The 13,423-nt window shown below is 35.7% G+C and overlaps 1 protein-coding gene across 1 annotated transcript in view; it reads left to right on the top strand.

Annotated features, from left to right (window-relative positions):
- The first annotated feature begins 340 nt into the window (after positions 1–340).
- The window catches only part of LOC145493459 (uncharacterized), a 31,706-nt gene continuing 18,623 nt past the window's right edge, over positions 341–13,423 (top strand). The window contains exons 1-19 of the mRNA XM_081472932.1: positions 341–601; positions 717–799; positions 887–977; positions 2,499–2,617; positions 3,000–3,043; positions 3,197–3,284; positions 3,899–3,964; positions 4,689–4,750; positions 5,109–5,182; positions 6,054–6,133; positions 6,722–6,816; positions 7,422–7,484; positions 8,097–8,151; positions 8,887–9,019; positions 10,263–10,338; positions 11,524–11,665; positions 12,092–12,116; positions 12,605–12,632; positions 13,130–13,154. Of these exons, the coding sequence (XP_081329058.1) occupies positions 562–601; positions 717–799; positions 887–977; positions 2,499–2,617; positions 3,000–3,043; positions 3,197–3,284; positions 3,899–3,964; positions 4,689–4,750; positions 5,109–5,182; positions 6,054–6,133; positions 6,722–6,816; positions 7,422–7,484; positions 8,097–8,151; positions 8,887–9,019; positions 10,263–10,338; positions 11,524–11,665; positions 12,092–12,116; positions 12,605–12,632; positions 13,130–13,154 (1,389 nt within the window). The 5' untranslated portion in view covers positions 341–561. The remainder of the gene's footprint in view (positions 602–716; positions 800–886; positions 978–2,498; positions 2,618–2,999; positions 3,044–3,196; positions 3,285–3,898; positions 3,965–4,688; positions 4,751–5,108; positions 5,183–6,053; positions 6,134–6,721; positions 6,817–7,421; positions 7,485–8,096; positions 8,152–8,886; positions 9,020–10,262; positions 10,339–11,523; positions 11,666–12,091; positions 12,117–12,604; positions 12,633–13,129; positions 13,155–13,423) is intronic.

Raw genomic sequence — 13,423 nt, 5'->3', positions numbered from 1 at the left:
ATAGAAAAGGAAAAGATTTTCGACGTTTGTCTTTCCCTGCTACTGCTCCACAAGTCCCATTTCTTTATTTCCGTTGGGACACTATGGAGCTTCAAGACCTTCCACAGCTGAACAGAGCATTTGCCTCCGTGTATTTTGTCAATAAAGTTTTCCTATCCGTGTCATCTGTACATCGTATCCTGTCATCCTCTAATCAAGCCGCAAATAAGTAATTTTTCCGTGTCAAAAAATTTGTGTTAATGATATCTGATGCTTTCATGCGTTTCACATCACCCGCGATCGACCAATCAGAGTGGCAGACTGGCACTCCTTTCGTCCGCCTCTCCAGGGTCCCCTCGATCAAGTGGAAAAAAAAGGTCGGCCATTTTGAACAGTGTTGACACTGCATTCTTGTGGCAACTTCGCATACGTGTAGCGTGTTTTAAAGATTTAAGCTTCATGTTTTGTAATGTCCTAGAGTTCAAAAGCACTTTTTACCATTGAAGCAAGGCTGTGGTACTTTATTTCTTAATCAACATAGCCCTAACGCTTTGGTCCGTCGTTCGGTCGGTCAACAGCACGATGCCTAGTAATCCTCGAAGAGTCAAAGCGAACAAAGAAGGTATTAAACTCAGCGTGAATGGTTTGGGGAAGGAATAATGAAGTTTAAAGTTAAATACCCGTAATGAAGTTTATCTGTTATGAATTTGGCAATTTCTTGGTTATTTCAAATCCAGGTATGGCTAAAACTACAGCAAAAGCGAGCGATAGTGAAGATTGCGACGATTTACCAGATTTGGTTGATTGCACGGATGACGAGGTAACATCTTTTTCAGACGGATAATTTTCACTTTTATTCACCGGTGCTCTGTTATAAACCACAGATATTTTTTTCCTTTGAACCAAGGATTCTGGCGAAGAAGAGTACCACAAAAAGCCTCCGACTAAAGCCAAAGGTAAAGCAAGGGAAAAACCGGCACCGAAGGCTAAAAACAACGGTTAGTTTTGTTTTTTGGTTGTTGTAAGTCTTGTAATGATGATGCCAAGGAATGAGTTCTGAGGTATCAATGTCTTATTTTTCTTATTCAGCTACTCAATCACGTTATTTCACAGGTAACACTGTATTTAATTGAGGGCTCAAAATTCATCTGATCAGACTTTTGTCAGAGTCGACTTCGATCAGGCACGAAGGGGCCCGGGGGGGGGGGGAGGGGGGGGCGGGAGGCTGGAACGGAGAGAAGAGAAAGCTGAGAGTTACATGACCCTTGTTGTAATTTCAATTCAAATCATTGCAAGCAGTCACTACAGGCAGTCTCCTTGTCTGCCTTATATGTCAAACATACATTTTCACACCTATCTTGGTCATTTTTTTGCAGTGTGTAAGAGTTATTTTGCCTACAGGATCTTACCATCTTTCTTTGTTTTATTAAAGGGTATAGTTCTTGCCTTTGGAATTTGTGTGTTGTACAATTTTCAATGTAGCAACCTCTTCAACATGTAGTCAGTGATTATATGCAATATAAATACTGTACAAGCAAAGATGAAAAAAAGAAGCCATTATTTTCAGGTAGCAGCTAGTTTTGGTGAGAGCATGCTTAAATGCCATGTTGCCATTACATACCACAGTCAAACCTCTCCACAACCGCCATCATGGGGGGAGAGGAAAGTGGTTGTTTTAGAGAGGCAGCTGTTACAGGGAGATAGGGGTGTAATATGACACCTTTTACTTTTGGGTGGTGCATCATATTTTATCTTTAAAAAGTGCTTATTGTAGCATGTAAATACATCACATGATCAAAATATATCAATAAGACAGAAACAGAGAGGAACAGCATTTTCAGTATGGATCAAGTTTAATGACCTATTTACATCATGTATATTAAAAAATAAGGGTGCTGTATACTCCTTTTGTCAGTCATCAGGGCTGTCATTAAGTTTTGGGTCACCTGCAGCCTTGTTCTCCGCACCCACAACAAAATTGTTACTTTGTAGGTGAATTTTATCAACAAAGGGCAATTGCACCTGTAGCATCAAGAGAAAATCAAGTATACTCAGCTGTAACAGGTGTTATGGGTTATGGCCCTTAATGACAGCCCTGGTCATTGACTAACTGGCCGTTGTTAAGAGGTTATGAGAGTTGTCGAGAGGATTCATAAGGCTGGATAGTGAAATTATGTTTTCTTTTTCGTCACCTGAATCAAGCAGTCTGGCATCATTTGTCAGAGCTGTTTTTGAGTTACAAGTGCTCTTCAGTGAAAATAATAATGGTATTTTTATCAAGGTGCACTGTTATTATGGTAACCTATTCTGCCTTGAAGATAGCGATAACTTGTTGGGCATTTGTGTGATGGCAGTATTGCAGCATCTCTTAGTAAAGAGTGGTAGTTTTGATCCATCAAAGTATAACGAGTGAAAAGTGCTAGAAACTGTTTTTGTTCACCTAACTTGGTAATGATATTTGAGAATTTGCAAGCTTGCTGTTCAATATTTATCCTCCTTGTGTTTTTTCCTTCTGGTAGCTGAGTGTGCAGACATGTGGTATAAAATGAGTAAAGATGAAAGGGAAAAGCACATCCATGTCATGAGGGTTTATTTGCTGTCGCCATTCCTATTTGGTCAAGTCTATCAAGAAGACAAGGTAAGAAATAATGTATTATATTATAAATAGTTATTATATGGCTAGCTCAGTGAGTAGGCGAGATGAGCTGAATCCTGCTCTGTGATTGGCTACATGTGCAGGCAACATGGCACTATCTTGCCAGCTCAGGATCACCCGCTGTGTCCTGCAAGAAAGTAGTGCCCATTTTCCATGTAATAAATCGTTGTTGACCAAACTTGTTGGCTGGCTGGATATTAGCCTCGTTCTTTTTTTGCATGTAACCTATGGACTGAGACTCTGTCTCAGTCTGTAAACACACAAAAGATGAACTCGGCCAATATCCAGCCATCTTGACTTCATGCTTAGATATTTACATTTACCTGACCGTTGAAAAATATGTTCTTTCTTTTGTTGTTTTCAGTGGATAAACTGGGCATATGATTGTAAGCTACTACCCTCTAAAAGGTATGATCTTTTTTTAATTGAAAAACAAAAAAGAAAAAAAAACTGCTTACAAAGACACATCCTTACAACATGAATACTTGGAATTTTGGTTTCTGCTTACAGTCTTAAATCTCAATAGCAAATCCAATTTATAACTTGATGTCCTTTTTTCAGCTCCTTTGAGCAAAAATACTTGGATGAACAGTATTTTGATGCTGTGGATTTAGTTGAAACAGCATTTAACAAACTGGCTGACAATGTGGTGAGCGCATACTTGTAGATATTGTTTTATTTTCCTACACATGCAATTCAGGAAACAGATGAAATTCTGAGATGTTTTAAATGCCCAATGAAAAGAATTCCTAGTTATTCCAGGGATCGATGGTTACATGTATATGTAGTTGTGTGTTTGGGAAAGTATTACTTAACTCAATGTGAACATTAATCATGAATTTTGTTTTCTTTTGTCATTTAATAATCATGTAGGCCTATAAATTAATATATTTGCATTTCATTATTGTGTTGACAATGTCAGCTGATCTCAATTTGAATAGAAAAACACTGCAAAACTCGAGGATCAAAAGCCCAGAATGGGTCCAATCCTGGGTTTTAAGAAGAATTCAAACATTTGCTTGGATTTTCTCAGCCGTACTGGGTAGAATTGCCAAAATAGCAAAACACATTGCTCTATACATAAAAAAGTCATAGTACGGAAATTCTTTCTACAATTAATAATTATTAGATTTCTTGAACATCTTAAGAAAAGTCCTATTTAATTTTGCCTTCAGCCCGAGTCTGAAGGATTGGTATAGCTCAGTCACTGGTTCTGTGGACATTGCCATTTGCAACACTTGTCTGTTCATATTTTACATATAGCTTTTAAAGAATAAAGATGGATTGGTTAAAACTCTTGATATAATTGGAAGTGCAGGATTGACAATGGTAAGGAAAATGAAACCATTTTAAAACAAATATAAAATCTGACAGCACAGTCTAAGGAAAAAACTGTTGTTAGGGTCTATATAGACTAATTATTTATCCTTTGTGTCATGTGATTTTTGTAAGACATAATTTTTATAAGGTGTAATAATTGTGTACAAGTTTCATTATTTAACATAATCTGTGGCTGTCATAATGGTTGGCCAGAGTTTTTGAAACATGTTTTAAAACCTTTGCTTCACCCAAAACACAATATTTTTGCCATCAACTTGTTGTAAGCTTGTTGCTTGTAACACAGTTTTACCATTTAAATCCTGTTTAAGATCACCATTTCATTGTAAACGAAACTAAAATTTTGAAATCTATAACATTTAAAAACTGTTGTCATTGCATAGCCTATTTTTGTAAAGTAAAACTGAGATATCATGAAATCAGAAGTGCTAAAAATAGGCCTATAAATTACAGAAGTTGCTGTCGTGAAACAAAACTGAAAATATAGTAAAATCACGGTTTTTAATAAATATTTTCCAAGTTAAAAACTGCTCGCTATGTGTACATGATCTACTTTTGTAAAACATAACTGAAATGAAGGAATCAGTAATCTTATGTTGAACATTTCCTGTGATTGTATGGCCTATTTTTGTACAAATGGTAGTGTATAAAAGTTGCTGTCATCACATGATTGACATGCATTTTGTAACTACTTTCTTGGACTTTGTTTTACCAGGCTCAGCATGTTGACAAAGCAATAACATGTGCTGAGAGCTTTCTTGCATTCACCAGTATAAGGTACATAAGGACAACCCACTTCCCTGGGTTTTATTATTATTTTACATTTAGTGTGAGGTCTTGTGTCCCACAGTGTTTAACCTGAGCAGATGATAACAATTACGTACAGTACTATAACCATTTTAAACTTTGCAGTTGTTCAAGAGTTCATTCTACAAAATGTTTTAAGAGTCTTGTCAAAATTTTTAGATGTTGAAATCTCAGAATAATGGTTACTTTTTCAAGTTCAGCAAGTTGCAGGAAAACAAAATTATAGTTAATAACGAGTGTTTATTAGGAGCTTCCAGATAAATTAAATGCCTCATCTTGTTCCATTTACTGTGCTTTTGTGGTTAACAAATCCACATTCTTGTTTCAGGGATAAAATTAAACTGAAGTCGGGAATAAGCAAGAAACAAGGTGACATGGCTTTGCTCTTAGCCCATAATCAAGGTAAGGTTTATGATGAAGGTGATGTTGTGAATTTTTCTCTTTGGTTAGGAGTAACATTTAAGTCCGGTTGTTAGCTTTGGGCTTATGCAACTTCAAAATGGGTTTTGGGTGGACATAAATACACAAAGGCTTATATCCGGTTGGAGTGTATACGAGTGAGTGGTTTTTAACAAAAGACACCTCTAAATAAGCTGATGAAACAAACCTCCAGGAGTGTAAAGAGATGTTTTATGTTCTTTGGAAGAAGAAACACAATCCACAAGTAACAAGATCATGTTGTTGAAAAATTCAATCCACAATCCACAAGTAATAACAATATTAATATTATTATTATTATTATTATTATTATTATTATTATTATTATATATATTGTCCTAAGAATTTTTACAGTTGTATTGTTTTATAAGCCACTAATAAACTATCATTATTATTATTATTGTTATTATTATTATTATTATTATTATTATTATTATTAAAACAAGAATGCAAGGCACAGACGAAGTTGTTTTATGAAGCTTCCTCGCAACCGAAAATAATGGCCAGTGAGGTATGCAAGGTAAAGGACAGCTTTAATTATGGGCAGGGAGGGGGGGGGGGGGGGGGACGGGGGTTGGATTTTTTCCCAGAATATTACTGTAATAAATTACTACTATTCTTATTCATAACAAGGGGACCTTAGAAATTGGGGGCAAAACTGGATTTTTTTTTTTAATGGCATTTTATCTTTGATTTTGATTGTGAAGAAAGAACACAAGGATATCAATTTGGGTTGAGAAAACAATACTTCATCATGTGTTGTGTTTTTCATTTGGGCTTGACATTCATGTTCATGCTTAAACAAAGCAAATGACAAATTCATTTTAATTTGCAGTGGCTGATCATATCAAACTGTTAGCAGCAGGTGAGGATCTTGTTGAAAAATTCAACAAGAGATGCAAGGAAGAGGAGGATGTGAGTATGATCTATGCTTCTCTATAAATATTTAAGTAGGTATTAAATAACTAGTGTTTATCAGTTATAGCTAACTACAAAACAGTAAGCTAACTGGGGACACCTGTACTAATAAGAGTTCTAAAATTTGAATCATAAAAAGATTAATTCTAAGTATACAGGACATAGTTAATTATAAAATACTGCTGTTTACAATTTTCACTCACGAGATTAATCTATGCTAATGAAAGTGATTAAAATTCCCATCATGTAAAATTGTTTCTAATATACAAGGCAAGGTTAAAAAAAAACCTAAAAAAAACTATTGCTACAATTTTTGCTTATCAGTTCGGTGAAGTTCGGTGGTCTTAGGCGACTTTTAAATTTGTTAAGGTTTTTATGATTTTCTAAGGTCTTCACTCAGCTTTGCCCACAGTTTAGGCCCTAGATAGCTTATAGATAAATAAAACTAGAAAACGATTACAAGTGTGGAATTTGAAGAGCAATCACAGGTTGCTCTTTTCATTTTCCTTTGATGGTGGATCTAATAATAGAGTTATAGTAGTGTCCGATCTCATACTGTCATTTTTACTTTCATTTAATTTACAGCGAACTGCTGACCAGAAGAAGGAAGGGAATGAGGCATTTTCAAGTGCAAAATTTTCAGCTGCTATTTCAACTTATTCAAGAGCATTACATGTGAGGTACTGTATTGATCAAATGTAGCACCCTTGTTACTCAGCTGAACGTATTTAATATTTAATAAGTGACCCAATTCCAAGAAGCGGTTTGTGGTAATTAAGGTTATTATTATACCATTATGAGGATTACTGGTTTGTTGTTACTAAAGCACCATCCCTTAGGGAACCACCCCAGCCACTTAATCAAATTTTAACAATAATTTTCTTTTGTCCAGCATGCAATGGTAAGTAATGAGTCTTCCCTTGCAAGATAAGCCCACTTTTGAAACAAAGGTTCTTGTCTGAAAAGACCTGTGTACTGTAATGCTAATAACATAAATGCAATCTGCTCACAATGTACATTACAGTGATGAGCTACATACATTTCAGGTGCAAACAACAGTCCTAGCAGTTATAGGCAATAGTTTATCATAGAACCGTTTTCAATTGAGCGTCAAAAGTAATCAGGCAGTGACTTTGGTTTTTGTTTTACAATGGTTTGAAATTGATGGAGTAGTCTATGGTACATGTAAGTTATTGGTTTTGTTTTGGTTTTATGACACTCAATTGAAAACCACTCTGTACCATCAATCTTCTAATTATTATTTTTTGACTTCCATTTTTTGCAGTCCCTACAATCACGTTCTTTACGGCAACAGGTCTCAGAGCTTCCTAAAAACAAAAGATCTCTGGTTAGTATTTAACTCCAGTTATACGCGGATTAAAACTGAAGTTTGTCATTTTAAATAGCTATGGAGTTGAGCTTGGGACTGCTGAGAACAAATCCATATTGTATTTTGTAGCAAGGTAGAGGGCTTGTCCTTAGGGCCCTCAGACCTTTTGGCCTTCTCTTACACACTTTGGTCTGCAGCCTCCTTACAAAGTTCTCAAGTTTTAGGCTGAAAAATAATTTCTTTAATAAAGCCGTGAAACATTTGTCAAATACTTGTGAAACGTTCGTGGCTAGTCTGACACAGCGTTTCGTCTTGGCCAAGAGACTCATCAGAGACCTTTAGAATTCATAAGCAATCTCGTTGAGCATCACGCTCAAAGTCCCGTTTGCAAATTCTCGATATTGACAGTCTGGCCCTCTATTGCAGAAGATTTGCCAACTGTACGTTCACAAATTAAATTTGTACAAGAGCAAACAATTGAAGAGTAACATTTTTAACATTGGTGTGATGTCTAAGTAACATTTTAAACGTTGGTGTGATCTCTAATGACTTCACTGACATAATCAAATTTAGATGTAAATGTAGATGTAGTCAAGATGTAGATGTAACTTTCACCTGTGTGTTTGATAGGAGTGCTCTTACTGATGGCAGGAGGGCAGTGGTGCTGAAAGCAGACTGGCACAAGGTAGGCATTTCAGATTCCCCAGCTGTAGCAGCCAGTGTTTTTTTCAATTGAACCTTCCTGAATATGGGATTGCAAATAAGCACTTACCCACTTGCTCAGGGATTCAAAATCCTCTAAGGCAAAATCTTTCATTTTTGGTACATTCCTCAAGTATTTTGTAACAAAATACACATGAAAAAGCACAGAATCTTCACTTGCACACTCCATTTACTAGAAGCCAATCCTCTTGCAAGGGAACACCAACTGTAAGTGACACCCTTGGCCCTTTTGACTAGTTGTTGTAAGAACAGGCACTCTCTTTGCTTTCCCCTACATTAGTGATAGGGCAGTGAACATATCAACTTTCCACTAGCTGACCTTAGTCCAGCAAATGACTTTTGCAAAATTATAAAAAGTGAACTCTGTTGATGGTTATATTCAGTTTTCCTATTTAGCTTTCCAAATATCCATGTAGAGTAAAGCCTCAACAAAATTTAATATAGTCCAGGGTTAAAAATAAGCATACATTACACAACGTAGACTCTGTTTTCACCTTAATCCCTTTGCAATGACATAGAAATCAATGAAAAGCAAAACAAGACGAGACAAAATGCGGCACCAGACTTGCCACTAACTATTTTTTGACAAGTATTTGACAACATTCTCGTATTGCATTTTTATTTGCACATGGAAAGCATAATCTTGAACTGTCAACTAGTATTGAATCGACTGTGAAAATGCCATGTTTATTTTCAGGCTCAGTACAGATATGCACAAGCATTTTTTGAAATGGGAAATTTTGCAAGGGCCAAGGAGGTGAACAGGGCAGCATGTAAGATATGCACAGACAAGAAGGACTTGGAGTCACAATTTGAAAAATTTGAGAAAGGTATAAAAGCCATTATTGTGGGAGCTTAATGGTTAAGTCAGGACTCCACATCACATCACATCACATATCGTCTTCTTTTGGCAAGCCATGTTACTTTTACATTGTTTCTACATTTTATTATAGAACAATATCCCACATGTGAGGATATCATTTTTATCCACACATATGTGATACCATTTTTGTCCCTTAACTGCACTTAAATTGTTGGTGTATGATTGAAACATCTTCAGATCTTCTTTGGATGTCTTCAGCAACATTGGGAAATCATCAGAAAATGTTCGGAAACATTTGTCTAGTCTTCAAACATTTTTTGGAAATCTTTAGAAAGTGGTAGAAAATCTTTGGAAAATTGCCAAAAACATTATTAAGGTTATTCCCCTGAAATAAAACTGTCAATAGATTTTTGTTCAAACTTTGTCCACTGAATATTGATCATATGAGAACTTTAATTCTAAAATAAAAATGGGGGGTGCCCATGTTCATTAAGGAGCAGTGAGGCATTGAAAATATCTGATTTTGACATTATTTAATGCTTATTACAAGAACGCATTCCAGGTTATTGTGAAATCTTTGTGAGCCCAGACTCATGAAAACACGCCTCAAACTGCAGTCAATACTTGTGTCGGACACAAATAAACTTTTTAAGTTTGATTTTGACAGACAGCTGAATCCTTGTTAAAATATTGGAACCAAATTGCTTGTCATGGCTATCAAAATGCAAAATAGAAAAGACTACAGTGCAGGTGCTATTTTCCTTATTTCTTCAATTTTCAGCAATAGAAATCAGATCAGTCTTTTCTCACGCAAAACTAATAATTAATTGATTAAAACGACTGGGAAAAAAATTGGGCTGCCCGAGCTTGTTAGTGAGCTATAGCCATTTTTCAACTGACAGAACTCAATATCAAGGCAAATCCGCCATGTTTTCAATGTGCGCGTGCGTGCTAGTGATGCCATAAATTATGCGTAGTAAGGATGCGCAATGCAAATGTGAGGAATCACCTTAAGTATTATGAGAATTTAAATATATAATAAAAAGAAAATGGCATGGTCGCTTGGAGATATATTCCCATAGTCACTACATGCCACAGAAACTGGGAATAAACTCTGGTCATTAGACTGTGCTTTACTGTTACACATATTCAGTAAATAAATGTAATTTTGTCAAGGGATTGTATTTTATAACTTTTAATGACAGTGATTGTATTTGATTGTGAGATTCTCTCCTCTTTGTTTTCCACAGCTTTTGGAGATAAAGGAAAGACTGGCCAAAATAAGAAGACATCTAAAGCATCAACTAAAAAGAATTCTGCGAGCAGGTGAGATGTACAGAGAGACTTTAATGGGTATTATGTAAATTCTTACTTAGAGCAATCAGCACCAAGTATTTCAAGTTTTAAGCATGGTGAAAGGAGCTTCTTAAAGTGCACATGACATGAAAAATATCATTTGAAACACCTTTCAAAATACAGAAGAATGGCGTTTTTCTTTTTGAAATATCTTTTTTCGTTTTAGAGATATTGACATTTTTCTATTATGCAAATTAGATCAGTGATGACGTCATATTGTTTGCAACTTAAAAATGGTAAAATACTGAATAAGCAATATCTTTAGGAATATTGAAGCAGTGTTCTTGAAACTTGGCACCACAAATGTACATCACAAAAGAAACAAAATGACTCCCTTAATGGTGTTGCCATAGCAACTCTTTCAGCTCCAGTCTCTTTCTGTCAAAAAACCAAATATCCCCATTTGCAACCTCTAAAGTGAGACAAAGGGTTCTACTTGGGACAGACATAGTTCTCATATTGTCTTAACTCCTATCATTAGATTGGGTGGGGTAGATGGTTCTTGATTTAAGACAAAAACTGGGAATTTGAGTTTTTATTAAGACAGCATCAACAGCAAAACTGTTGTCATGGCAACAGCACTAAGGGTGTCATTTTGTTTCTTTTGTGATGTACATTTGTGGTGCCAAGTTTCAAGAACACTGCTTCAATATTTCTAGAGATATTGTTTATTAAGTATTTTACCATTTTTAGTTGCAAACAATATGATGTCATCACCGATCTAATTTGCATAATAGAAAAACATCAATATCTCTAAAACAAAAAAAAATATTTCAAAAAGAAAAACGCCATTCTTCTGTATTTTGAAAGGCCTTTCAAATAAGCAAAAATTATTTGTTATGTCGTATGCACTTTAATGAATACCAACTGAACTGGTTGGCTTATAGAATATATTTATTTTAATTAATATTTTTTCGTATATTTATAATGTAGGTGGTCTATATGAGTATGGGGTCTATGACTCTTTTACGGACCATCCTTATGGCATTTCTGTTTTTGTTAATTTGTTGTCATTAAATTGTAATAAATAACTAAAAAACAAATATTAAATAAATTGTCTTGATAGTAGAATTCCTTTCACATTGAAGAATCAATAATGTGACCTCATGCTACATGTAGTTCAATAACATTTGATACATTGTTTGCATTTTAAAGTCAACCAGAAGACCTCCCAGACTTGGTAGATCCTGACTCCAGTGACACAAGTAGAAATAACTCTGATGAAGAGTGTATGCCTGGTCTGGTTGAAATGGAATCCTCGGAAGATAGCGATGACTCTGACAACAATGAAAGTGAGGTGAGAAATCAAATAGTTGGATTATATCCTGGCTAAATGGAGGATCAGATTGTTCTGAAGTATTCATAAGATGACCATGCATACAGAATTGTTTTGGGTGGCCAAACTCATGTTAACTTGATCTTGATGAAGGTGAATGCAAAGAATCGTTAGTCCTAGCCGGTTACAAGTAGGCAAAAGTGAAAAACTTTTATCTATTTGCAACTCTGTGTGCTAGGGTCTTTACGCATAAACTTCCCATTACCACTGCAGTGTATTTTACTTTGCATGTTTCAAGTATTTGAAATTTGTTATGTCTGCCTTGTAGTGGTCCATGTATGACTCTGTCAAGAAAATGTTTGAAAAATGGAAAAAGTTGTGTGAAATCTTTTCAGAACTGTAGCAGTTGCTTTCATTATAATTATTATGATTTGTTATTATTTTCAGGATGCTCATTCTGGCAGTGGTGATGGTAGGAAACCTCTAGCATTAATTATTAAGTTCTAATGTCAGCATATAGAATGTCCTTAAATGTGGTCTTAAATCGTCCATATACTTGGAATTTTCCAACTGTTTTCTGGGTTCTTGTTCACAACTGAATTAGTTCACTCCTTGTCCAAAGTGGAGATTTCCTTAGAGTGACAATGTCTTAGAGGGGCGATCTGATATTAGCAGTTTTATAGATGCTGGGGGTAACCCTGCATTGGGCTAGCATCCCATCCAGGGGGAGTAGAAATACTCCTGGTCACTTCATAATACAGAAACCAGAGATAAGCTTTGGCAAGCACCTGATGGGCCTCTAGGCTCAGACTTTACCTTTTACATTTCATCATAGGTTTATGTTGGTCCACCATATATGAACAGTATAAAGCATGTAGCTTTAATCAAATGTTTTTTAGCCCAGTTGTGCTTGATTGTACCTCATCATGAAATTTTTTGGTTTGTTTCTATTCTTTCCAGAATATAAATCCAATGACTCACCTACACGGTTAGTAATTAACTTCATGCAAGTAAGTAATTTATTTAAAAAAATAGTAATCACAAAATTACAGGACTTGTGCATTGGACTCCAATCAAGTGGTCCAGGTTTAAGCCTCATTGTGTTGAGGTTTTGGGCAAGACACAATACCTCTCTCAACACAGGTGCATAAATGGTTACTGGCAAATTTAATGCTGAGGGTAACCCTACAATGTACTAGCATCCCATCCAGGGGGGGGGGGGGGTAGGTAGAAATACTCCTGGTGACTTCTTGGTATGGAAACCCAAGATACCCACTAGCCTGAAGTGCCACTAGGCTTGAACAAGGACTTAACCCATATGTCACTACTAGATACTACTTTTCTAAGGTTTGTTAGCATTGGGCGTGAACTTAAGATGACAATCCAATAGTATTTGAATAACTATGAAATAATCTCCTGGTTATAGTCCTTTGCTGTGTGATACTTTGGTTGTTTTGGCTTAACTGCACAATTTTTGCTTTGCAGGAAGAAGAGTACTTCTGTTTCAGGGGTAAGAAGATTAGAGTACACTAAATGTTCTGTTTACAGCATGAGTAGTTTAAAGTCTGTTATCAAAGCTTCAGTTCAGTTGGCTTTGCAAGTGCGACATACATGTAGGTATCAATCAATAAAAACTTATTGTAGCTGTAAATGAAATCCTGAATCTTGGGTGAGCTACAGAGTTTTTCAATATATATTGAATTTATTATTTTTTACAAGGTTAAAACAAAACCACCAATAAACTAGTGTTATTAGCAGGGCTTTCATCAGGGGCTGGGC

The sequence above is a fragment of the Orbicella franksi genome, chromosome 7 (assembly GCF_964199315.1).
Source record: "Orbicella franksi chromosome 7, jaOrbFran1.1, whole genome shotgun sequence".
Taxonomy (NCBI): domain Eukaryota; kingdom Metazoa; phylum Cnidaria; class Anthozoa; order Scleractinia; family Merulinidae; genus Orbicella; species Orbicella franksi.
Note: the sequence above shows the minus strand (reverse complement) of the source record. Positions and strands in the feature narration are given on the sequence as shown.